This window comes from Typopeltis vanoorti, chromosome 8, assembly GCF_054136105.1.
Source record: "Typopeltis vanoorti isolate ZY-2024b chromosome 8, IOZ_Tvanoo_1.0, whole genome shotgun sequence".
In the NCBI taxonomy this organism is placed as follows: Eukaryota; Metazoa; Arthropoda; class Arachnida; order Uropygi; family Thelyphonidae; genus Typopeltis; species Typopeltis vanoorti.
This window is the reverse complement of record NC_143556.1, coordinates 90806211-90832559: the sequence shown is the minus strand read 5'-3', so window position 1 is coordinate 90832559 and position 26349 is coordinate 90806211. Positions and strand designations below refer to the sequence as shown.

The 26349-nt window shown below is 36.9% G+C and overlaps 1 protein-coding gene across 2 annotated transcripts in view; it reads right to left on the bottom strand.

Moving 5' to 3' along the window:
• Positions 1-26349, bottom strand: part of LOC150104187 (uncharacterized) — a 334543-nt gene that overhangs the window by 151016 nt on the left and 157178 nt on the right. For both annotated transcript variants that reach the window (XM_090396816.1, XM_090396817.1), the window contains exon 7: positions 18856-18917. In XM_090396816.1, the coding sequence (XP_090252942.1) occupies positions 18856-18917 (62 nt within the window). The remainder of the gene's footprint in view (positions 1-18855; positions 18918-26349) is intronic.

Genomic DNA, 26349 nt, shown 5'->3' with positions numbered 1-26349 from the left:
AGTGGGTCTTTGGATGAGTTGAGTAAGTTTTTTAATTTTGCAGGAGGTTTAAAGGTGGCTTTGAGGTTGTACTTTTGTAGTACTCTGTTTATTTTGTCTGATATTCCTTTAACGTAGGGAATGGTTATAGTTTTACTGTAGTCTGGTTTGTCTTTCTTTTTTATTGTGGTTTTGTAGAGAATTTTGTTTATAGTATTTTGGCTGTATCCGTTTTTTTGTAGGTTATTACTGTTAATTTTAAACTCGTCTTTCAGTGCCTGTTCACTGGAACAAATCGTCTGAGCTCTGTTTTTAGCGTGTTGATGACACCTAGTTTTTGTGTTGGGTGGCGGTATGAGTTTATGTGTATATATTGTCCCGTATGTGTCGGTTTTCGGTAAACAGTGAAGGAAAGATTGCCCGATGGAAGACGTGCGACAAGTGTATCTAGAAATGCAAGTGTGTTGTGTTTTTCAATTTCAATTGTGAACTGTATGCGTTTGTGTTGTTTGTTTAGGTGGCTAAGGAACGTGTCTAATGTCTGGCAGCCATGGGACCAGATTGCGAAAACATCGTCAACGTATCTAAGCCAGACTTTGGGTTTTAAAGGGGAGGAAACTAAGGCAAGTTGCTCAAAATGTTCCATGTAAAAGTTAGCAATGGGGGGGGGGGATAATGGCGAGCCCATGGCTGTGCCTTCTTTTTGTAAGTAGAAGGCGTTTTGCCATACAAAGCAACCCGACTTGAAGGAATTGATAGCCCGACGTATCACTTAGCCAAAAAATTAGCGGCAACACTCAAGGAGTTGGTGGGTCATTCCCTTTCCTATATCAAAAACACACAACACTTCATAAACATCATCAAAGACATTACATTAGAAAAAGATGATTTATTAGTCAGTTTTGACGTCTCTGCCCTCTTTACAAATGTCCCAATCAATGACACAATCCTTCTCCTATAGAACAAATTCCCTCCACGGCACTTTTTTGCGTATGTATTACGGTCGGGTTACTTTGTATGGCAAAACACCATCTACTTAGCTAGTTTGTATGTGGGGGGAATCAATGCCATCCACTATGGGGACATAATGGCACATTATCTTTATGTATTTTTGGGAGTCCATATATATGGGGGGGGGGATGGAGTTAAATGGGTTTAATTTGTTAGTGACTTCTACAGTGGAGTGTACTCGATACGGAGGTAAATAGCCCTATCTAACAATAGAGCATTCAGCTTACCTGTGTAATCCTTTTGGTTAAGCAATACTGTGGCATTCCCTTTATCTTTTTGGTGATTATTATTTCCTTGTTTTTCTTGCAGAGATTTAATTTCCTTATTGAGCATGTTGGTTTTTGGTGGTTTTGCTTTGGTTAGAACACGAGCCACATCCAGTGTAATATCATTGGCGACATGGTTTGGAAGGTGTGGTATCCCTCGTTCAATTTGTATCATAATGTCTTCAGCAGGTATTCTTCTGGGCGCAATAGCGAAGGTTGTGGCCACGTGAGACAGCATCGAGTGCTTCAGGTTTCAAATTAATTGACGAAAGGTTGACTACCATGTCGGTAGGAAGTTGTGGTTTGGAGTTCGAGTTCTTTTTTAAATTCTCAAATTTTTTGATGTGTCATTCTCATACTTTTTAAAATTCTTTTTCTGCAGCAGTGCATGAGATGTCATATATTTCTTTTTCAAAAAGGCTCTCCATATTTATAACCGTGCCAGCCAAGCTTTGCTCAGGGAACAAATCGCAGCTACTCGCCGTTCCTTGATTGACGCTAACTTAGCTATCCAGGCACTCGAAGATGACCTTTCCAGCACCTTTTAAACCATGAGATTTGGTCTATTTTATATGACATCTCATGCATTGCTGCAGATACAGAATTTAAAAAAAGGACGAGAACGACATAATCAAAAAATTCAACACATCACGTGGCCACAACCTTCGCTACTGCACCTTCTGAAGACATTAGGATACAAATTGAATGCGGGATACAACACCTTCTAAACCACGTCGCCAACGATATCAGACTGGATGTGGCTTGTGTTCTGACCAAAGCAAAATCACCAAAAACCAACATGCCCAATAAGGAAATTAAATCTCTGCAAGAAATTAAAGGAAATAATAATCACCAAAGCAGATATAGGGAACGCCACAGTATAGCTTAACAAAAAGGATTACACAGGTAAGCTGAATGCTCTATTATTAGATCAGGCTACTTACCTCGCTATCGAGTACAATCTTACCAACTCACAAATTAGAAAACTCCACAGGCTCCTTAAGAAGGTCACTTCTTGGCCTGTAGAAGTCACTAACAAATTAAAACCATTTAACTCCATATTCCCCTATATATGGACTCCCAAAAATACATAAAGAAAATGTGCTATTACATCCCATAGTGGATGGCATTGATTCCCACATATACAAACTAGCTAAACATTTGGCCAAAGCTCTCACACACTATACTGGCAACACACCTTCACACATAAAAACTCAGCCCACTTCAAAGCCAGCATAGAAAACCTTACACTCAAACATACTGACGTAATGGTCAGTTTTGATGTCTCCTGCCTATTCACAAATGTCCCACTCAAAGAATCCTTAGAGCTAATCCAAGCTAAATTTCCTCCCGATATCACAGCCCTATTTCAGTGCACAATGAACTCGGGCTATTTTGTTTGGCAAGGAAAATTGTACAAACAAATAGAGGGGACAGCTATGGGTTCTCCTCTCTCTCTGCCCTTGGCCAACTTTTATATGGAAACTTTTGAAGAGAAAGCCTCTGCCCCACAAAAACCAACCATATATGGCTTCGCTATGTTGATGATGTGTTTGCTATTTGGCCATGTGGCTCCAATGCACTCCTCTCCTTCCAAACACACTTAAACAACCAACACCCCAGAATCAAGTTAACCCTGGAAGAAATAAAAAACAACTGCCTTCCTTTCTTAGACACACTAGTCACCTACCAGCCTGATGGAACCTTGGTTATCTCAGTTTATAGAAATCCCACCCATACAGGCAAATAGATTCACCAACAATTCCCCTCCCCTTCACAACAATATGGAGTCATTAAGACACTACACAAAAGGGCTAAACTTATCTGTTCAAATGACAATGCCCTAACCAACTAAATCATATTCTCAATACTTTCTCAGCCAATGGCCACCTTCCAAAAAAATCCAAAAAATATTGGATTTTTTTGGAGGGTAGCCATTAGACAACCCCCCCCCTTCACAACAAGGATTACTCTAAATCCATCATCATTGCCTATATCCGAGGCACCTCGGAAAAAATTACAAAAATCCTAAAAAAAACATAACTTAACTTCTTGTTACAGACCTTATAAAAAATTGGCATCCTTATCCACTCCACTAAAGACCAACCTCCCCTCCCCCAGGTTTCACCAATACAGCTACTCTGGTCTTGCAGACCATGCGCTGGATACGGTGGAAGAAAGCTACGATAATACACCATAGTAAATTCAAATACGAAAGGCTATTCATGGAATCAGCCTCAGCCCTAAGAAACTATCTAAACCTCAACAAATTTGGTTGTATGAGACTGCCCCAAATTTGGGAAACCTACATCAGAAGACCTTCAGCCCAATCGGCCAAGAATACCAACATTGCCCGCTAGGGGGCACCATCAAGACTTTTAGGAGAAAGAATAGCTTCCTGCTTTTCCTCATTTACTGTGTGTTGTGCTTGCGTGCACGTCTTGTTTTTAAGTTCCTGTGATGATGGCAACGTGATGTCGAAGAAATATCTGAAGTGTATTAAAATTTATTTTAATGTATATTCTATTGTAAGTTGTAATTTCCTTAAGCTATTTAGTAAGAATCTATTCATACAATCTATAATACCTTTCCTTGAATCCATTAACAGAAAAAGCACTCAACTGACTCTGGCAACCCATTCCACTCATTCACCACTCTCCAAGCAAAAAAATCTAGTCCTCACACCCCTACTGACCACACCTTTATTCAACTTCCAGGGATGACACTTGCTTGGTGCTTCTAGCCAAGTGCAGAAACATTTCCCCTGCATCTATACTATAAAATCCTTTAACCACGCTACCGGCCAAGACGTATACATACGTCCACATTACCATGGATGCGAAGTGCATATTAAAATTGTAATACCATCCATATTACATTGAAATTTATGATGGATACGAAGCTTTTGAGGATCTGTATTTGATCTTTATGGCCGGTAAGGTGGTTAAACAACTTAAATGTTTTTATCATATACGCTCTTTTTCTCCTATCGACCAACTTCTGCGATCCACACATCTCCAATCTATCCTCGTAGGACACATTCCACAGGCCATTCACCATCTTGGTAACTGAATCCTCTCCACCACTTCCACCACATCCCCAAGAAACCCAGGGGACCAGACTTGAGCACAGCAATCCATATATAGGCATATCGAGGCCTTATAAAGAGGAATTACAATTTCCTTATCTCTACTTGTTAATGTGGTCTTCACTAGCCAAATAATCTTATGTGCTACATTAGCAATATGTCCTCTAAACTTTAACCTACTTCTACCACCACCCTTAAATCTCTAGCTTCATCTATTTCCTGGAGTACAGTGCCATCATTGTGATAAACAGCTTGTAATCTATTTATCCCAAAATGCATAACTTTACATTTCTTGACATTAAACTGACACTCATTAACTTTTGTCCATACTGACAGCTATTTAAATCATCCTAATTTCGCATTATCAGCAAACAACTGAATATTTCCTATATCATTTATGTATAAATTAAGCAGCAATGGTCACAGCACTGAACCTTGTGGCACACTACTAGTTCACCTGTGTCTCGATTCTGCCTCTCCATACACCATTTTTTGATATTTTTGTACAGCAGCCACTCTTATTCACTTAGCCAGTATCATATCCATCTCCGTTTGTTCTAATTTGTGTGAGATAGTTCCATGTGGTATTCTGTCAAATGCCTTTGCAAAATCCAACAGAATCACTGTATAGCCATTTCCTTTATCCAACTCAGCTGTTACTCTCTTATAAAAAGTTAGTAAATTACTAAGGCATGACCGACCCTTCACAAAGCCATGTTGCCCCTCATACAGTATCATATTTTTATCTACCCATTCTGCAATTCTCTTTTTCACCAATTTTTTTAATACTTTTACCACCATGCCTGGGATACTGATTGGTCTATAATTTGCTAATGTAGTCTTAGAACCTCCCTCATGCAAAGGAATAATTTTGCCCTCTTTCTACTCCTCCTGGAACTCTACCAGAGCTGAGACTTAAATTAAAACAGCTCAGTCAAAAGCATTGGCAGTTCTCTTGCACATTCTCGCAAAACCCTAGTTGATATCCTATCTAATCCCACAGCTGTATTTACATTGAGATTCTGCAATATTGTAAGGACCTCCAATTCATCCACCTCTGTTCCCACATAGGTTAAAGCAGTAACCTCCCAGGAAGTTAAGTGCTTGCAAAGTGGTCACTCAACTTAACTATTTTATCTGCTTCCATCTCCTCATGACCATCATCACACTTTAAGGTAAATCTTCCATATTATTCATATAATCTTCCATAATTCTTCCTCTTCCTTGCCACATAACGAAAGAACTCTTTGGGATTTCCTTTGGCCTGTTCAGCTCAATTCTTCTCATAATCTGATTTTGCCTTCCTTGCCATGCTGGTCACCTTTCTCTTTATATACCTTCTACAGTATTTTCTTCTTCTACAGCTTGTGCTTAATGATATTACTCATCCATCTAACTCCCACCTGATTAACCCTCCTTACCTGAGGTATACAACTTAATACTGCTTCCTCTAGATGACCCTTAACTATATCCCATGCACTACTAACATCCTTATCCTGCAGTGTTTTATGCCATGGTACAGATTTAAGCTTCTTCCTAAACATGTTATAATCACCTGCCTTGTAGTTCCACAAATATCCCTTCTTGATAGAATATTCTTCATGTTTTACAATTTCCCAAATCAAGACAGCATAATCACTTTCACCAACTGGAGGCAATGTTGTCAACTTGGTTATGGATAGCTCTTCCGATCCTATGACCAGGTCCAATACTCTCCCAGCCCTAGTCCCCTTAATCACATGATGCCTTAAGTAATTATCTCTCAGCAGGTGTATAAATTCTATTTCCTTCCTGCCATGTGATCTTTCTTCCTTTCAGTCTATATCTCCATATAGTTGAAGTCCCCCCCCATAATATTCACTCATCCTGTACTCATTGTACTAATTTGGCGATGCATGTCTTCCAGATCATCTGTGGAATTCCCTAGCCTATATATATATATATATATATATATATATATATAGCAACAACCAACTGTATATTTTGCCTCACTGGTCTTAATCTCCCACCACATTTTTTCAAATGAACAGTCACTCTCCCATCTGTCTCCTTTCTTTTTGGTTGCAATTCATCTGCTATCATTAATAGTACTCCTTCCCCCATCCATCTTCTCTATCTTCCCTGAAAACACTAAACCCTTCACATTCAATCCCTGCAACACATCATCTGCTGTTAGCCATGTCTCACTAAGGTCTATAACTTTTGGCAAGGTTGCATTAATCAATGCCAAAAACTTTTCCCCTCTTGTTCCTCATAATTCTGGCATTAGTATATAAAAACAGCAACATCCCTTTATTCCCCCACCTACCTTTACTTTCTGAACTGACTAACCTATTCAAAATCTTTGCTTGAGAGACTAGATTCCTCACTCGGCCATTCTACCACTCACTCGATTCATGGTTGCCTTCATACAAACTCACTTGCTTCCACCCTAATTGCTTAATTGTTTCCCTGAATTTACACATCAACATGCTTGATGAACAAAGCTCTCTCCAGAGATCTAACACCAAAACCATTCAGATGTAATCCATTGTACAAATCCCTCTTTCCATCAGAGACCACAGATCCATAAATTCTACATCATTCCTTTTGTGCAGTCTACACATAGACTCATTGGTTATCAATGCCTTCCTCCTCCTGTGGTAGGAGACTTACAATCTTCACCTTCTCGCTCTTCAGTTTTGCCTCTTCTAACAACTCCTTTACATCCTCCCTCATAGAATACTTCTCGCCTCTCAAATCATTAGTACCAAGCAAGATAATCATTTCCTTCGACTTACCTTTTGCATCTGGTTGGCGTGGTTAATATCATGAATTTTTGAAACCAGGAAACACACGACAGGATCATTTCTATTAATTGTCTCTGCACACTTTCCAAAGTCTCTTCATTCCCTCCAAATCCCAGTGAATAGATCCAAATACATATTATATTTATTATTATTAATTATTATTTTTTTTTAATGCGACTCCTGCCCAGGTTTTTTTTTTGTAAACTTATAGTATACACATATTGTAGGTGCATTTAAGGATATTTGTTTCCTACATGTTTTATTAATATTATATTTTCTGTATTTTTAAAATTTTTTGTACAGTCTAGAAACTCTGCTGTAGAAACCAAACATGGAACTATATTTTTTTTCAAGTAACCTCAGGCCTCCTGTGGTCTAACAATGGGTGATGAAATTCTCCTACCAAAAGACTTCACACCCATCCATGCCCATAGCAGGATTTAAACCTGCAACTTGCCGGTTAGATAGTTGACATGCTATAGTTCACTCAAACCAACCAGGTCAGCATTTACATTATTAGTGATAAATTCAAATATGAACACAGTCATTTTAGGAATATATGATAGGTCTCATGAGATGATGATACTGAATGCAGGATGGAGTAATAGTAACAGTTCACCTATAGTACAAAACTTTTGCAAAGATTCATTAATAAGATTCATTTAAAAAATTTACGGAATTTACAACCGTGTTAAAAAAAACTTTTTAATTATCCCGACGTTTCGATCTTCACATCAAGATCATCATCTGTAGCATACATCAATATACAAGACAAGCTGAGTTACATTATTAACTGTAAGCTAAAGAACAATGATTTGATCACATGTTATTCTACTGGCATGACCTTAGTGAAGAAAAAAAAAAAAATTACATCAAGATAAATTCTATTTACAATGACAGGAATAAACATTCCTTCAGATGGTTTTCTTTCAGAAACAATGATGTCTTATTTTTAGTATTACAATTCTTATTTTTGCTTTTAAGATACCGGATTTTTTACAGTCCTGTTTATAGTTGTTCTTAGTGAGAAACGTTCTATGGGTTGAATATACACTTCCATATGTTTGGAATTTTTAGACCATCATTATTGTTCTGATTGGGGTGGTAGATAATAATCTCACATGCTTCCTTAAATTTCCGTTCATACCATGTTTTAGTGCGATGTAGACAGCTAGTGCTTTTCCAGTCAACTCTGTGTAAGGAATTCAGGGCATGATCAGAAAAGCCAGCTTCACCATAATTATTATATTTAATGTGTCGTTTATGTTCTTTTTGTCTGATAGGAATCGTGCGTCCTGTTTCTCCTATATATGGTATGTTGCAAGTACAATAAATCCGGTATACTCCAGGGTGGGCTAGTGGAGGGAGTGGGTCTTTGGATGAGTTGAGTAAGCTTTTTAATTTTGCAGGAGGTTTAAAGGTGGCTTTGAGTTGTATTTTCGTAGTAGTCTGTTTATTTTGTCTGACGTTCCTTTAATGTAGGGAATGGTTATAGTTTTACTGTAGTCTGGTTTGTCTTTGTTTTTTATTGAGGTTTTGTAGAGAATTTTGTTAATAGTGTTGAAAGTTTATTTTTCACTTGGTTAGACTATAATAAATTTAGTTTAATCCTTTATCCAAGTGTGAGCAAACAAAGTTTGCACCTGAAAATATCTTCAGGACTGGGGTAAGGTAGTACAACACCAAGCAACTCGTAGCAAAGGTGGACCAAGCTAACATCACTCCTATCTCAGTATCTCCCATAATGCAAAACACACCTCCTTGCGGATATATATAATGTTATGCATTAAGGGAAGGGCCACTACCCCGACTAGTTTCGACCTTTATTGAGGTCTCTTCAGTGTGAGCCAGGCCCAGAGGCGGAGATACCAGGCAGAAGCAATGGCAGGTCATTTTTACCTATAGGAGTTGCCAAACAGTGTGCCACCTTTTTATTAAATTACTCTGGATTTAGAGAACGATGTTGAAAGTTTATTTTTCACTTGGTTAGACTATATAAATTTAGTTTAATCTTTTATCCAAGTGTGAGCAAACAAAGTTTGTGCCTGAGAATATCTTCAGGATTGGGGGTCAGGTAGTACAACACCGGGCAACTTGTAGCAAAGGTGGAACAAGCTAACATCACTCCTATCCCAGTATCTCCCATACTACTAAGGTGTTGTACTACCTTACCCCAGTCCTGAAGATATTTTCAAGTGCAAACTTTGTTTGCTCACACTTGGATAAAGGATTAAACTAAATTTATTATAGTCTAACCAAGTGAAACAAACTTTCAACATCTTTCTCTAAACCCAGAGTAATTTAATAAAAAGGTGGCACACCGTTTGGCAACTCCAATTGGTAAAAATGACCTGCCATTGCTTCTGCCTGGTATCTCCACCTCTGGGCCTGGCTTCCATGGAAGAGACCTCAATAAAGGTTGAAACTAGTCGGGGTAGTGGCCCTTCCCTTAATGCATAACACTATACATATCCGCAAGAAGATGTGTTTTGCATTATGGGAGATACTGAAATAGGAGTGATGTTAGCTTGGTCCACCTTTGCTATGAGTTACCCGGTGTTGTACTACCTTACCCCAGTAAATGAAGATATTTTCAGGTGCAAACTTTGTTTGCTCACACTTGGATAAAGGATTAAACTAAATTTATTATAGTCTAACCAAGTGAAAAATAAACCTTCAACACTATTAACAAAATTCTCTACAAAACCTCAATAAAAAACAAAGACAAACCAGACTACAGTAAAACTATAACCATTCCCTACATTAAAGGAACGTCAGACAAAATAAACAGACTACTACGAAAATACAACCTCAAAGCCACCTTTAAACCTCCTGCAAAATTAAAAAGCTCACTCAACTCATCCAAAGACCCACTCCCTCCACTAGCCCACCCTGGAGTATACCAGATTTATTGTACTTGCAACATACCATATATAGGAGAAACAGGACGCACAATTCCTATCAGACAAAAAGAACATAAACGACACATTAAATATAATAATTATGGTGAAGCTGGCCTTTCGGATCATGCACTGAATTCCTTACACAGAGTTGACTGGAAAAGCACTAGCTCTACATCGCAATAAAACATGGTATGAACGGAAATTTAAGGAAGCATGTGAGATTATTATCAACCACCCCAATCTGAACAATAACGATGGTCTAAAAATCCCAAACATATGGAAGGTATATATTCGACCCACAGAACGTTCCTCACTAAGTCTACTATAAACAGGACTGTAGAAAATCCAGTATCTGAAAAGCAAAAATAAGACATCATTGTTTCTGAAAGAAAACCATCTGAAAGAATGTTTATTCCTGTCATTGTAAAATAGAATTTAGCTTGATGTAATTTTTTTTTTTCTTCACTAGAGGTCATGCCAGTAGAATAACATGTGATCAAATCATTGTTTCTTTAGCTTACAGTTAATAATGTAACTCAGCTTGTCTTGTATATTGATGTATGCTCCAGATGATGATCTTGATGTGAAGATTGAAACGTCAGGATAATAAAAAAGTTGTTTTTTTAACACAGTTGTAAATTCCATAAATTTTTAAAATAAATGCTGATCACTGTGTAACTCTAAAAGAAAGGATTAATACAAGATTCATTATATGATTTTTTTTTAATTGATATTTTTCATACAATAAAGAACTTCCACTTTTTGATGAAAATATCCTCACTAACTGTAATCATTTAAAAAAAAAGAGTACTACAATTGTAAGTGCATTTTTTATTTGTTATTTTACTCTTGCATAGAGTCACATAATATGTGGTCTCAGTTAAGTGCCACCATTTCATGATGGTACTTAACTGAGACCATACATTTTTCCCCTACATTTCAGCTATAGGGGAAAAATGAAGCATCTACGTTCCAAAGATGATTATTATGAATAAGCTGTGCAGCTGCTCCCGATTAAAGTCTATTGGGATTTTGTATTCATAATTTGCCGGCCTGGTTGGGCGAATGATTAGTGTACCCGCTCTTTAGCAGGTCACAAGTTCAAGTGCCACTACAAGAATGGATGCTAGTGATTGTCTTCAGGTGGGGGATGAATTTCGTTGCCTAGTGTGAGACCACTGCTCTGCTAATTGGAGGCCTGAAGTGGCTTTAAAAAGTTCCATGTTTGGTCTTCTCTAGAGCAGGGTTTCCAGACTATGTAAAAAATAAAATTTTTAAAAATTACAAAAAATATATTATTATTATTATTATGAAGAGAGACCCCAAGGAGTTAGGAACTCATTAAGGGAGGTCACATACTACACACACACACACCAGCTATCACACTCATTGTTGAATTCATTCCCACTGCTCGCACACACAACATCCAGTGGCAATCCATTCCAATCATGCACTTCCCTATAAGAGAAAAAAATATAGCCCTCGCACCCCTTCTTAGTGGCATTCATGCTCAGCTTCCAAGGATGTCCTCTTGTTGCTCCCCCTCACAAAATGAAAAATTCTATCAACTGAAATCCTGTACGAACCTTCCAGAAGTTTGTCTCTATCATATCACCCCCCTCTTTCTTCTGTTTGCTAGTGTCCACAGCCTACAAATTCTCAATCTGTCTTCATAATCAGTATTCCACAATCTTGATATAACTTTTAACACACTACTTTGCACTCTCTCTCTCTCTCCACTGTATCAGGATCAAAATGAAAACCAGGAGACCAGACCTGTGCACAATAGTCCAAGTGAAGTCTTATCAAGGCCCTGTAAAGAGGCAAAATGACATCCTTATTTTTACATGTCAAGGTTTGTTTCAGCATTGCAATTAGCCTAATCAGTTTCTTCTACCATAATCCCACCAATACAATACAACATTGGATATCTAATCATGCCAAAGTGCATGACTTTGCATTTACTGACAATGAACTGGGATCCATTTTCCCATGCTCACATTTCCTGCCTGTTCAAATCATTCTGCAAGTTCTGCGATCAGCAGCATTCGTGATTACCCTACCTATCTTTGCATCATCAGCAAATAGCTGTATGTTGCTTGTCAAATCCTTCCCAATATCATTAATGTACAGATTGAATAACAATGGACCAAGCACTGATCCTTGTGGTACACCACTTGTTACCTTAAACCTTGCAGACTCAGATCCCCCAGTAGACCACTTTTTGATATCTGTCAGTCAGCCATCCTCTTATCCATGCTAATATTTTATAATCCCAACTCATATTCTCCAATTTATGCAACAGTCTTGCATGCTGTATGCTGTCAAAAGCCTCAGCAAAATCCAAAAGTATTGGTGTATCCATTCCCCCTTGTCTAGTTCAATGGTAACATTATTATAGAATGTCAGCAAGTTGCTAAAACATGACCTTCCCTTAGTAAACACATGCTGTTCATTACAAAGTAGTAATAAGGGGGGATGTGAATCCACAATCCATTTCTGAACGACAGTCCCAACCAATTGTTCCAAAATCTTCACAATCACTCCTGAGATAGTAATTGGTCGATAATTGGATACATCGGTCTTTGCACTACCCTTGTGCAATGGCATTACCATAGATTCTTTCTATTCCTGCGGAATCTCCCCTTTTCTGAGACTCAAATTATATAGCCTGGTCAAAGGAATATCTAGTTCAGCTGAACACTCTTTTACCACCCATGCTGGTATCCCATCAGCCTCTACTGCTTAATTCCTATTCAGTTTGTGCAACAGCTCTAATACCTCCTCATTCACTGGACTTTCTATATAAGAGGTAGCAGTGAACTCAATGTTGCATAAACCAAGTTAACAGCTTTTAGCAAAATCAGACTCATTAGTTGAACAACCTCTTTTGCATCTGCACCCTTGGCATCTACATTCAGAAGAGTTATTCTTTCATCTTCATTCTTTCTTTTACTTGCAGCATATTGATAGAATTCTTGTGAGTTGTCTTTAGCACACAGAGCCAGTTTCTTTTCATAATCAGACTTAGCTTTCCGTACATCAGTTTTGACTCTTCTGGCCTACTGCTAATTTTCATAACGGACATCATTATTATGCACACGGTATTCCTTCCACGTCATCCTTTTCTTACGAATCTCTTGCTTAATAAGATTACACATCCATTTGACTCCTACCCTACTTATTCTTCAAACTCTCACATATTCTGATATTGTATCATTTAGGTATTTTTTAGCTTCTCATGCACTTTCAATATTAATCCCATCCAGCAAACAATGTCATTCCATTGAACTCAGTATACTCCTGGTTGGTCATAATTTCCTGCTTTGTAGTTCAGCATGAAACCTTTTCTGAATGAAACATGCATAAACTTAGTTACTTCCCAATACGAACGAGTACCGCATGATCACCGTCGCCAACCAGAGGCAGAACAGTTACGTCTTTAACTGAAACACCTAATGATACTATAATTAAATCTAACACTTTTTGAACTCAAGTGCTTTCTGTCATATGCTGCTTAAGGAAATTGTCCCACAACAGCTCAATAAACAGAGTTTCATTCTTCAAGAAATTTTAGTGCTGTGCGATCAATATTTGGATAATTAAAGTCTTCCATTATGATTACTCTTTTCGCTTCCATTGTCTCTATTTGGTGATGCATTTCTTCATCACTTGCAAACGGATTCATCGATTCACCAGGTCTGTAACAACACTTCGCTATGTATTTGATCTTGGTGGATTCCACCTCACATCAGATGGCTTCAAACTTACTGCCACATGAAATACTGTTACTAGTACTACATTCATAGGTCTCAACACTAACTGGATTCAAGTCATCCGATATTATTAGCAGCCCCCCCCCTCCTATTAATATTCTTTCATTTCTATTATAAGAGATGAAAGAATATTAAAAGAATTACAATTTATTCTGCAAATAATAACCAACAATGGATATCCAAAAAAAATAACAAAAGGAATACTATTCTCCAACCCCTCTCCACAGCAAATCCATGACACTCATTACAGCACTTCAATTTCCATTCCTTTTATTGGCATACTTTCACAAAAAATTGCCAACCTCCTAAGGTCTCACGACATTCGGGTAGCCATCAACCCGATTAGGACTGTATGGAATACGTTACGCTCACCTAAAGACCAGAATGCTTTCAATAAATGCCCAGGAGTTTACAACATTCCTTGTTCTTGTGGCCTGAATTACACTGGACAAACTTCAAGAAGTCTAGAAATAAGACAAAAAGAGCACATTGGAGATGTCAACAACAACAACAGAGAGGACAGCTCTGGTTTAGTATTCCATTTTTCCAACACTAACCATAACATTGAATGGGATAAAAGTACTGTGCCATACATAGAAGATGACTACAGCTCCCAAACACACAAAAAAAAAAAAGCCACAGTATTAATCTGCTCACAAAGCACCCTGAACAGAAACCAAGGATTGATCCTTGGTGATATCTGGAAATCACTCATAAGATCTCACCACACAGTTTAATTTCGCAGCTAATTATAGGATGCACTGTTTAACAATACCTGTCCAAGTGCTACCATCCATGCTACACATATTTGTGTAACGGTTCCTATGAACTTGGTATATTTCATTTTTCAATTATGTATTGATTCGTAATCTAAGCTCATTTGTTTTAAGCTGATATATGTATATTCATCTAACCCAGAAGAAGCTACCAGTTAGCGTAGTGAAACTACTCCATTTCTAGTTGTATCAAATTCCGTATCAAAATTGACAATAAAAACCCAATTTCAGTTATCTTAAGTATTTAGTGGTCAAAAGTAACATTGATCTTGCAGTTACTCTGTTACTTCATTTAGCAGGTATGCATGCACACAGTTATCTGTAAGCTGGAGATTATTATTATTAATCACATTATTGTAAACAATACCGTAAAAATATCGTGGCAAATAATGTTATTTTAAGTCAAAGGGATGAAGACACTGCAAAAAAAAAAAAAAAAAAAGGAATAACTGATTCCAAGGAAGTTTTGTTTCCAATATGAAGGCAAAATTGTGCTTTTATGAAAGTGGATTGCTTGACAAAGAAACAGGTTTACATGGAGAACTTAGAATGACAAAAAATAATGTCAACTTGAAGTGATTTTAAGAAATCAAAAATACCATTAAAATCAAGTGAATAAGAAGCTGCTAAAAAGGATTTTGCTACCAACAGAAAACTAAACTTTTGATTTTCAAAAGTAAGTTCAAACTTCTTTTAGTCATTAGAAACTAGCAAATGAGTTTGGTAATTTTTGCAGTAGACTGGGTGCTGTGCCAATATCTATTTACTATAATTTCATTATGGGACAGTGCAAAAGAAATTAGTGTGTGTGTGGAAGGAGAGTGGTGGCTAGAATCCGTCACTGACTGGAAGTATGCAATAAATGTTCCAGAAAACAGTTTATTGCATAACAGGTTTTTAATAGAAACAGAAAGTGGAACTAAATATAGAAAGTTAGTTATGGTTAGTAGTAATTGCCTCTCTCTCTCTCTCTCTCTCCTTTTTTAATTGCTATGTTCTTTTGTTTGCTTCTGAGAAAGCTATTATGCCAGTATCTTTCATTTTATAACCTTTTTTTAAAAAAAAATTGAAGAAATGGTTTCAGTGTACAGGTAAGTTATACAGGTAACCCTCGTATGACGTGTATGTTAGGTTCCACAGAAATGATGCGTTATATAAATCACATTATGAAGACTCAGATCACATAGAAAAAGAAGGGTTATGTTCCAAAAAATCGTTTTTTTTTTTAAATTATATAAAGAACAATGACATACCCAACAAAAAGATATTTTTATTTAATTCAGGTAATTCATGTAAGTTAAGAAAACATATAAACTATGAAACAAAATACATAGTAAAAACTTATAAAAATGCAAATTGTACGTAAAATTCATTGCCCATAATGAATAAATGCTTAATCCAAAAATAAAATAACATGCATAATTTAATCATCATCACTGTCTTCAAAACAAACATTTCGTAGATGTTCTTTATTTACGAGGGCCGGACATCGTCATCACTTGAAATCTCTTGGACATCATTTCTACAATTCTCATTGCATACTTCGGCTGGTTTAGTTATGAAGAAGTCAGTAATAAGACCTTGCTTACCACTATGCTGCAATTTTTTTATTAAGTTCATAATATGGAGCTAAACAAATATCCAATTGTCTCGTGAATTTTCCAGAGCGCTCTATTGAGAGATCATTATCCATAAAATAACTTCCTAACTTTCTTGCCAAGGCCAATCCTTCTGCTAATTTCTTTAAACTGAATTCTTTAATGGATTCATCACAATCATAATCTTCAACAGAACTTTCCTCGCCATTTGGTTCAATGTCATCTATTAATTGCACCAGTTCCTCCTAATTTAAGTCTATTTCCCCATCAATTAATTCACTAATTTCGCTTTCAACCATATCGCAAAAGCGCAATAAGTGGCCATTACTATAAAAATAAAATTTTTACATAGAAAAGCATTACATGTTGTATGTAATGCACCAGAAAATAAAGTGCTCAGCTTGAGATTAACACGCTTATGATTTTTAATGAGCTTTCCTGGCAGAAAACGAAGACAACTTTCAATAATAAACACGTTATATGGTAAACAACTGACGTACATGTGTGCTAAAGGGTATTTTCCCTAATATAAATTCATTACTTATAACTACATGTGCGATACGGGCAGAAGCAAATTTAAAAAAGATAAAATTTGATTTTTGAGTCACACGGTGAAACATATATGAAAAGATAAAGGTTTACTACAATTTATAGACCACATTTTTATTTAAACTACGTTGTATAAGTACAGCATTGTTATATTATAGTAACAAGGGTTACTATAATTTGTAGACAGTGTTATATTGAAATCGCATTGTATAAGTACCGTGTTATACGAGGGTTACCTGCATAAATTGACACTAACATGAAAAGCATTTTCCATACAAAATACTTATGTATTAAACCCAACACAAAAGCCCCAGGAATGGTACCCTTCACATACGAGGGTGGTCTGAAAAGTTTCGGCCTTGGCCATAGATGGCAACACTATCGCCACAATTTTTTTTCTAAGTTGGTACATCTGTCATAAGCATCCATGTGAAATTGCAGGTCATTCTATCAAGTAGTTTGTTTTATATCGCAGTGTGAAGCAAAACTTTGTCTGTATCCCTTGAAATGGATAAAATTGAGCATCATGCAGTTATAAAATTCTTTGTAAAAGAAGATTTAACGCCGAAAGAAATTCATTCAAAGTTCATAAAAGTTTATAGCACTCTTCTCCTTTGTTTTCGACAATTAAGAAATGGGCTGCCGAGTTTAAACATGGCCGTACCAGCCTTGAAGATGATACACGTGAAGGATGTCCAAAAAGTGTAACAACACCAGAAATCACTCATCAAGTGCACAATATGATATTGGATGATCGACGACGAGTCATAGCGCATGAAATTGCTAAGACTATAGGCATTTCAAAAGAAAATGTAGGGTATATTTTGCATGAAGATTGCAAATGAAAAAGCTTTGTGCAAGATGGGTGCTGTGCTTGCTCACAGCAGATCAAAAACACACTCGCATGTAAATCTCTGAACAGTGATTAGAGCGTTTTAACAAGAATAAAACTGATTTTATTACTATGGATGAGACTTGGATTCACCAGTACACACAAGAATTCAAACAGCAATCAAAACAGTGGACAGATGCTGGTTGTTCAGCACCAAAGAAGACAAAGTCGGTTTCATCAACAAGAAAAGTCATGGAATCGGTGTTTTGGGATGCTAAAGGCATTTTGTTTATTAATTATCTTGAAAAGGATAAAACAATAACTGGGGAATATTATTCCGATCTTTTAACCAGACTAGATGAAAAAATTCGTGAGAAAAGACCTGGTTTGCAGAAGAAAAAAATGATCTTTTATCAGGGCAACACACCTGCCCACAAAGGTGTTTTGGCAATGGGAAAATTAAGGGATCTGCATTATGAATTGTTGGAACATCCACCCTATTCCCCAAATTTGGCTCATGAAACTCTTCCTCACTGGTCAGTGTTTTTCTTCAAATCAAGAGGTGATTACAGCTATAGAGGGATATTTTGCAAATCTTACTGAGAACCACTACAGGGAAGGGATAATGGCACTGGAGCATCGCTAGAATAAATATATTAGTATTAAGGGAGATTATGTTGAAAAGTAAAAATAATTTTGAAATTATAAATTCATTTTTTCATTGTTAGGCCAAGAACTTTTCAGACCACCCTCGTACATGCAACATTCCTTTAAGCTACTGACCTCTTCAAATCTGCATATAAAAAAAGATCGATTTCTAAATGTGATAGAGTAAATGACGGATTACCATATATTCTTTTAAAGGGTCCATCATTCCACAAATATCTTTCATATCATGGCAGAGTCAACTTGTTAATGGTTAGAATCTGTAGAGTCAATTCTCACCCCCCCACACAACTGTCATGTAGAATCCTGATTAGCAATGATCTCTTCTCTTAAAGTAGGTGATGTTGTCAGAATAGGGGTCTTTTAATTTGTACTGATTTTCTATACATTCTGAAAAACAGTTTTATCATTTGTAATTTGATAAAGTAGATAAGTCTCTTTCTGGATTAATCATACAGAAGGAATGCAGGATAAGCTTACTATGAAAATAATAATAATCTAAAATTCTTCCACGATGAAAGAATAGTTCTGTGAATATTTATCCCAAAATTAAGAAACTGCTATCTAGAACTATGTAATCTTCATAAAATTACAAAGCAGAAGAAATGCATATTCAGTATACCTTGTAAATTTTTGCAACTCTCATCCACAAGACTGACACTTTTTCTTAGTATTTCTTCACATCTAGTAAAAGATAATTAAATATTTTTTTTAATATTTTGATCATTTCACTATCATTTACAAACTGCATAAATATATTTTAATAATTATGATTAAAAATGCATATTAATAGAAAATAACTTCTGAAATAAATGGTAGCAAATTGCCAAAACAGAAACCAAGTACAGAAGATAAGTACCTGTTATGTGAGAAAGGTAAATAATCTCTTGTGAAATTAAGCAAACTGGATACTGTTAATGGAAGTTTTTCACTTGGTTATATTATAAATTAAAGATACCAAGAAAAGGATTAAACCAAGTATATAATTTCTTGGTACCTTTAATTTATAGTATAACCAAGTGAAAAAACTTCCATCAACTCTCTCTAATCCAGAGTATTTAAATAATAAGTTGTAACACCGTTTAGCTACTCATATATGAAAGTATGGTTTCTGTTACATCAACTTTAGTATCACAATTTTGGAGACTGATGTTGACAAAGATGGATGTTCAGCTTATGTGCATGAAAATTGTTAGATTTGAGTGAAATTACTGCTTTCACTAGGTTTTACTTCCAGAGGTATTTCGTGTTTCTCACATTGCACTGATGCTGACACAACATGAAACCTACTGTCTCGCCCTTTGCACGAAAAGTGCACAAGGTCTAATGGCCATGTAGGCCCTAACCTATACGATGACCAGTGGTTGATATTTCTTTGGGAGATAGGATTTGATCTATGGCTAAGTGAGAATGCACCATTTCCACCTATACTCTACGTGTTTCCTGACTTTCAATCCTGTACTGGTAGGTCTTCCAATTTCCACCTTCGGAATTATTCGGACGCCTCTTGTGCTCCAAATTTTGTATCCCACAAAATCTCAGTGTAATCAATTATGAGTGAAATTGATCCTGACGTCTTTTATAGAGTCGCTTGATAGGCATTAAAACTGTTGAAGAAGTTATCAAGAAAGTTTGAACTCAAGTGGCCTGGCTTTCTCAATTTATACTCAATGGCAGGAGAAGATGAGGAGGGTGATGACACAACTCCAGGAGAGGAAAAACTAGATTTGGTAGTCTCCACACCCTCAGATTTTAAAGAAGTTCACGTAAACAAAAAGCATAAAACTACAGAACCACACAGAGATGATGGAATAGAGGAAGACACAACTTCCTCTACCGATCCCTCTACCTCTCCCAAAGAGAAAGTGACTCCAGTCGTACTTTGAGAAAAACACAGATAGATGTCTCTTAGGGTCCGCGCGGTTAGCCTAGTGGCTTTGCACTTCGCAACCATATGCCTGGGGAAGGAGTGTCCTAGGTTCGATTCCCGTCGGAGACGTGAGGAGCTGAAGGATCTTCCTCAGCCATAGCCAAGTTAGCCGGTCTTTGGCACGGGCAGTAGGGTTTTTTCCGCCAGTTTATCTGGTGTTTTTCATCCCGCAAGCAGGCAAACCGGCCCTGTGAACACACAGGGATACAGCTAAGAATACCTTGAGGCAAAGGAGTGATCATTCTATCCTTGTATTTCGGTTATGAAATCCAAACATGCTTGGAAGGTTGTGGGCCTTAAAGGCCTGTTAAAGCCATTGGGATAGATGTCTCTTAGGTCCACTATGACAGATATGCAAATAGCATATACTGGGGCTAAAAATGCTGACGATGCCATAAAGATCCAGACTACTTCAGTCACAGATTATCGTAAACTGACCAAGGCATGCAATATTACACTTTCTCCTTCAGTTCTGAGAAAAATCTAAAAGTGGTGCTCCGAGGAGACAGAAGACATCTCCATGGAAGAGATAGCAGCAGATCTCTGCTAAAACATCTATGATATATCTTCTATCTGTGGGCTCAAGATCACTACCGAACCTTTAAGGGGAAAAAGCTTCATGTGGACAGTGTCAGAGGTATGGTCACACTCAGAAGATGTGTAGAGCCGATTATAAATGCCTGAAATGTGGTAAGAGCCACCACACTAATACCTGCACCAAGCCAAAAACCACCCTGGCCGAATGTGAAAACTGCAATGGCCCTCATCCAGACAATTACAGAGGATGTATTCACCATCTTAAAAATAAAAGATTAATACCAAACAAGCAATCTACTTCTTGTATGTAGACATCTGAAGCTTGGGTACCCCGGTCTCCTAAAGCTCAAGGCAGAATCTCAACCGCCACAGACATTTTTAAGCAGAAGAATAATCAACATAGGGGCAGAACTTATGCCGATTTGACTTGCCTGAAAATGGTAACACAACATGATCAGGACTTCACAATCACATCCAAATCTAATAGCAATCATTACAGCTTCTCTTGCAAACATGCTTCAGGACTTGAGTGAATCTAGTCCATCATTAAATTCTACAAAAAGATTCTTAAACGAACCACAGTCCATTCTTTCAGCTCTCAGTGATGAACAGAAATAGACTAACCATGGATTCACTACAGATTATAGCCTGGAATGCTAACAGGTTATCTAATAAGATCGTATAAGTCCAAGAATTCACACAGAGATATCACCCAGATATCATCCTAATCAGTGAAACCTATCTAAGACTGCAGACAATCCCAAACTGAAAGGATACCAGCTCCATAGAAACGACAGATTAGACTACAGAGGAGGTGGCACCGCCATCTTCTTCAAAAATTACATAAAACACCATTCCTTAACCAACCCTCCAACCACTAATCTTGAGATCACAAGTATGAAGTCATCACAAATTCAGCTACGGAAAACTAAAAATTTATGCTGCCTACAACCCTCCAGTAAAAATTCTGCAATCTCCTGACTTGGTTGCCATCCTTGGCATTAGAGAACCCATCATTATCACTGGGGATCTAAACTCCAACACCCTTCTTGGAATTGTCATACTACCAACAAAAATGGATGCATCCTCTTCTGCTACACAGGATCAAACTATGCTGTCGTGACAGGCCCCACCAAGCCATATCACTACAGTCCAATCAGCGCCACTGACATTCTGAATATAGTCATTCTTCAGAACATTAAATTTCAGTACACTCTCAAAACTTCATGTGAACTTTCATCAGATCACCCCCCCCCACCACCACCACCACACACACACTCCTTCATAGCGTGGGAAAAATTATCTGCAGCACTTCTGGAATTCATTGGCCCGGCTCCTCATACAAGATCTAAGGGAGATATTGATACAGCTGAAATAAATCTCACTCAACAAATTAATGCAGCTCTAACAGCAGTCACCAAAGCTACAGCTGCCCTCAAACCCACAATCGTCTTCCTGAAGGCATTATGATTTAATCAGAGAGAAAAATAAAGCAAGAAAAAAAAGATATCATAATTTACATGCTCCCCAGGACAAAAAAAAGGCCTTAATAAACTTAATTCTGCAGTCAGAAATGCACTTAAAAATCATAGAAACCAACTATGGGAGAATAAGTTAGCTTCTATCCCTCCTGCTGATCACTCCATCTGGAAACTCTATAGGAATCTCAGAAATAAGAGTAAATCACTTCCCCCTTTCCAAACAGAACTAGGCCATGCACATTTGGATGCAGAAAAAGCAGAAGCCATAGCAAGAAACTTAGAGAAGCAATGTAAATCAGCATATGAAAATTTAAACTTCAATCATATATACAAAATCCATCGCCATGTCAGGTAAACATTAAAACACCCCAACATCAGTGATAATCAAATCACCCCTACTTCGCCAGTGGAAATATATGCCGTTATAAAGAATCTGAAGAATAAAAAGGCTCCTGGACCTGATGGCATCACTAACAATGTTATCAAATTACTGCCCCATAGGGCTGTTGTGCATCTTACTAACATAATCAATGCCATCTTCAGAACTCAATATTTTCCTTCTTCATGGAAACTTGCAGATATAAGTGGGTCTGGCTCCCGCTGAAGAGACCTCAATAAATGTTGAAACCAGTCTGGTAAAGACCCTACCCATAATGCACAGTATTTCCTGTCTACAAGGATATGTGCTTTGCATTATGGGATACTAAGGCAAGTGATGCAAAGTCATAAACCAGGGAAGGATCCGCATCTACCTCAAAAATATCCCATTACCCTGATTTCTAACCTTGGAAAAATAGCAGAGAAAATCATACTCTCCAGACTCCAAGTTTATGTAAGCAAATTAAACATCATTCCAAAAGAAAAATTTGGATTCTACCAATTTCACAGCACTAACCAACAGATTCACAGATTAAATGAGTATATAACCACTGGAAACAAAGTACTGGAGCTGTATTCCTCGATATTGCCAAGGCTTTTGATAAAATCTGGCACTATGACCTGTTACATAAACTGATCACCACTAACATTCCATTAAAAATCTACAAAAATCGTCCTGAAAATAAGATTTTCAGGACAGATTTATGCAGGTCAAAATAAATGGTACTATATCAACTCAGCATTGTATACTAGCTGGAGTGCCACAAGGATCCTTACCAGCTCCAATCCTGTTCTCAATCTACATGACAGACATCCCGCATAACCCTATGTCGTCCATCATGGCTCTATGCAGATGACATGGCAGTATTAGCCAGATTGCTACGACCACACCTAGTAACCAAAAAACTCCAAGAAAACATTCTAAAACAAGAGCACTGGTTTGTAAAGTGGAGATTACAAGTAAATCCCCAGAAGAGGAAGAGTATAGCTGTGCTCTTTGCTAGAAGATTAGCATCTCCCAAAGGGGAAATCCTACTGTTTAATACCAAAATTCCATGGCAAACAAAAGCCAAATACCTCGGAGTACTGCTAGACAAAAACTTCAACCACCATATTAAGATCACATGTGCAAAGGAATCGAAAGCCATTGCCCAGCTCTACACCCTAATAAATAAAAACAGCAAATTAAATACAAAAAAAAATCAAATAGCTGCTATATCAGTTGATGATTCATCCCATAATTACATATGCTTTTCCAGCATGGAAAAGCATATGTGTATATATATATATCTATATACAGGTAGTCCTCGAGTTACGACAACTCGACTTATGACAATTCGCACTTACGACAGCAAAAATTATTATTATTAAAAATTCTCTAATTTAACTTTGTCGCCAGAAATTATTATTATTAAAAATTCTCTAATTTAACTTTACTGCCAGCATATACACACATATATCACATTGCTTTTGTATACGCATTGCAGCGTCACTGTTAGTTGACAAGCAAAGCCTATCACCAATAAGCAATAGCCGCTGCTATGATTCATCCACTTCTAACTTATCACAGCCATTGGCAAGATAGTTGCTAATCAGCAGTCGAAGTGTTCGTTTCTCGTCGTAACCCTATCATGTTCAGTAAGAGAAGTAAAACTACTGATCAAAATTCCAACATAAAAAAGAAGGTGAGGAAAGCTTTAAGTTTAGATGTTAAAATGAAGGTCATTAAAGCATATGACAAAGGAAAGAAAGTTGGTGAAATAGCACAAGAATAAAAACTATCGCATTCAACGGTTTCAACAATCATAAAAGATAAATCAAGAATAATGGAGGCAGCTAAAAGGATAGTTAATATGAAATGTACAATTTTAACAAAAAAAAAAAAAAAAAAAGAGAAGGGCCAATTCATGAAATGGAGAAGCTTTTAATGATATGGACAGATGATCAAATCAACAAGAATATTCCTCTCAGTTTGTTTATGATTCAAACAAAAGCACGCAGCCTATTTGACAATTTAAGGAAACAACAAGAAGATAAATACGGCGTGCATACATTTAACGCTAGTAAAGGTTGGTTTTATCGATTCAAAGGCTGATTTAACTCGCATAACATACGAATAATGGGAGAAGCTGCGAGTTCTGATTTTGAAAGTGCCAAAATTTTCAAGAAAAATCTGAAAGAGATGATAAAAGATGAAGGCTATTTGGTAGAGCAGATTCTTAACATAGATGAAACCAGACTGTTCTGGAAAAGAATGCCAGAACGAACTTACATTCATTCACAGAGAAGCTACATCGGCGCCTGGTTTTAAGGCATTTAAAGATAGGTTTACGCTTCTTCTTGGAGGAAATGAATGCTGCTGGTTTTAAATTAAAACCATTTCTTGTTTACCGCTCACAAAACCCCAGAGCTTTGAAAAACATTGACAAGAATAAATTGCCAGTTTATTACAGGAGTAATCTTAAGGCTTGGGCGACAATTGTTTTATTTGAAGACTGGTTCTTAAATTGTTTTATTCCATAAGTACATGCCTACTGTCTTGAAAAAAACATTCCTTTTAAAATTCTATTGCTGCTTGACAATGCTCCAGGACATCCTTTTCACATCGGCGATTTGAATTAAAATATAAACGTGATGTATCTACTTGCCAATGCAACAGCTGTGATTCAACAGACATATTACCTGAAAACTACATTTTCTCAAGCAATAACAGCAATGGACAACAATGCTATAACATTACGCGATTTTTGGAAAAATTATGATATTAACCAATGAATCCAGAACATTGGAACTTCATGGAAGGAAGTATCGGAACAATCTATGCGAGGAATCTGGAAGAAGTTACTATTGCAGGAGACACTCGAAGAGTACAACGAGCACAGTATGTTAGAACAAATTGGTGAACAAATCATTGAAATTATAAGAAAACTGGATTCAGAAATCAATATTACCGATACAGAAGAATTAGCAGATCACGAAGAAGGAACTGACTGATCAAGACTTGAGTTTCCAAAACGGAAGAGTTGTAGGAGAAGATAGGAATAACGAGGAAGATGAAGAGAAATCGTTAAAAAAAATTACTGTAAAAGGATTAGCTGAAGTATTTTCTAAACTAAATCAAGGACTTCAGCTACTTGAAAATATGGATCAAGACACTGATCGCCTCGCCAAAGTCAAAAAGCAAATTCAAGAAGCAGTTCGATGTTATCGCAAAATATATGAAGAAAATAAGAAAAAAACCAACAGACAACATTAATCAATTTTCTGATTAAAAAAGATACTCCCGATCACGAGAAATAACCATATCGTCCAAATAAGTGACAGTTGCCTATTTAATTAAAGACACTGTTAATAAGTTTTTTGTTTATGTTTACTAATATTTAAAGGAATTTCAAAATAAAGTAAGTGCACCATTTTTGATATGCATTTATGTATTTTTTTCTTAAAATTTTCTTTCTTAATTTGGTATTTATGTATTTTTCACCATTTCAAGTTAGATAGAAACCTAATTTATGAAAATATTATAACAGAAATCAAACAAATCAAGAATTAACAAACGTCCTCGACTTACGTCGGAATCAACTTACGACGGAGAGGTTGGAACGTAACCGCGTCGTAAGTCAAGGACTACCTGAATACATATATATATATATTTTTTTTTTGTATTTTTCATTTATATGTTACATAATCTGGAAACCCTGCTTTAGAGACTAAACACTTTTTTAAGCCACTTCAGGCTACCAATAAGTGGAGGGGGGGGGGGGTCTCACACCAGGCAATGATATTAATT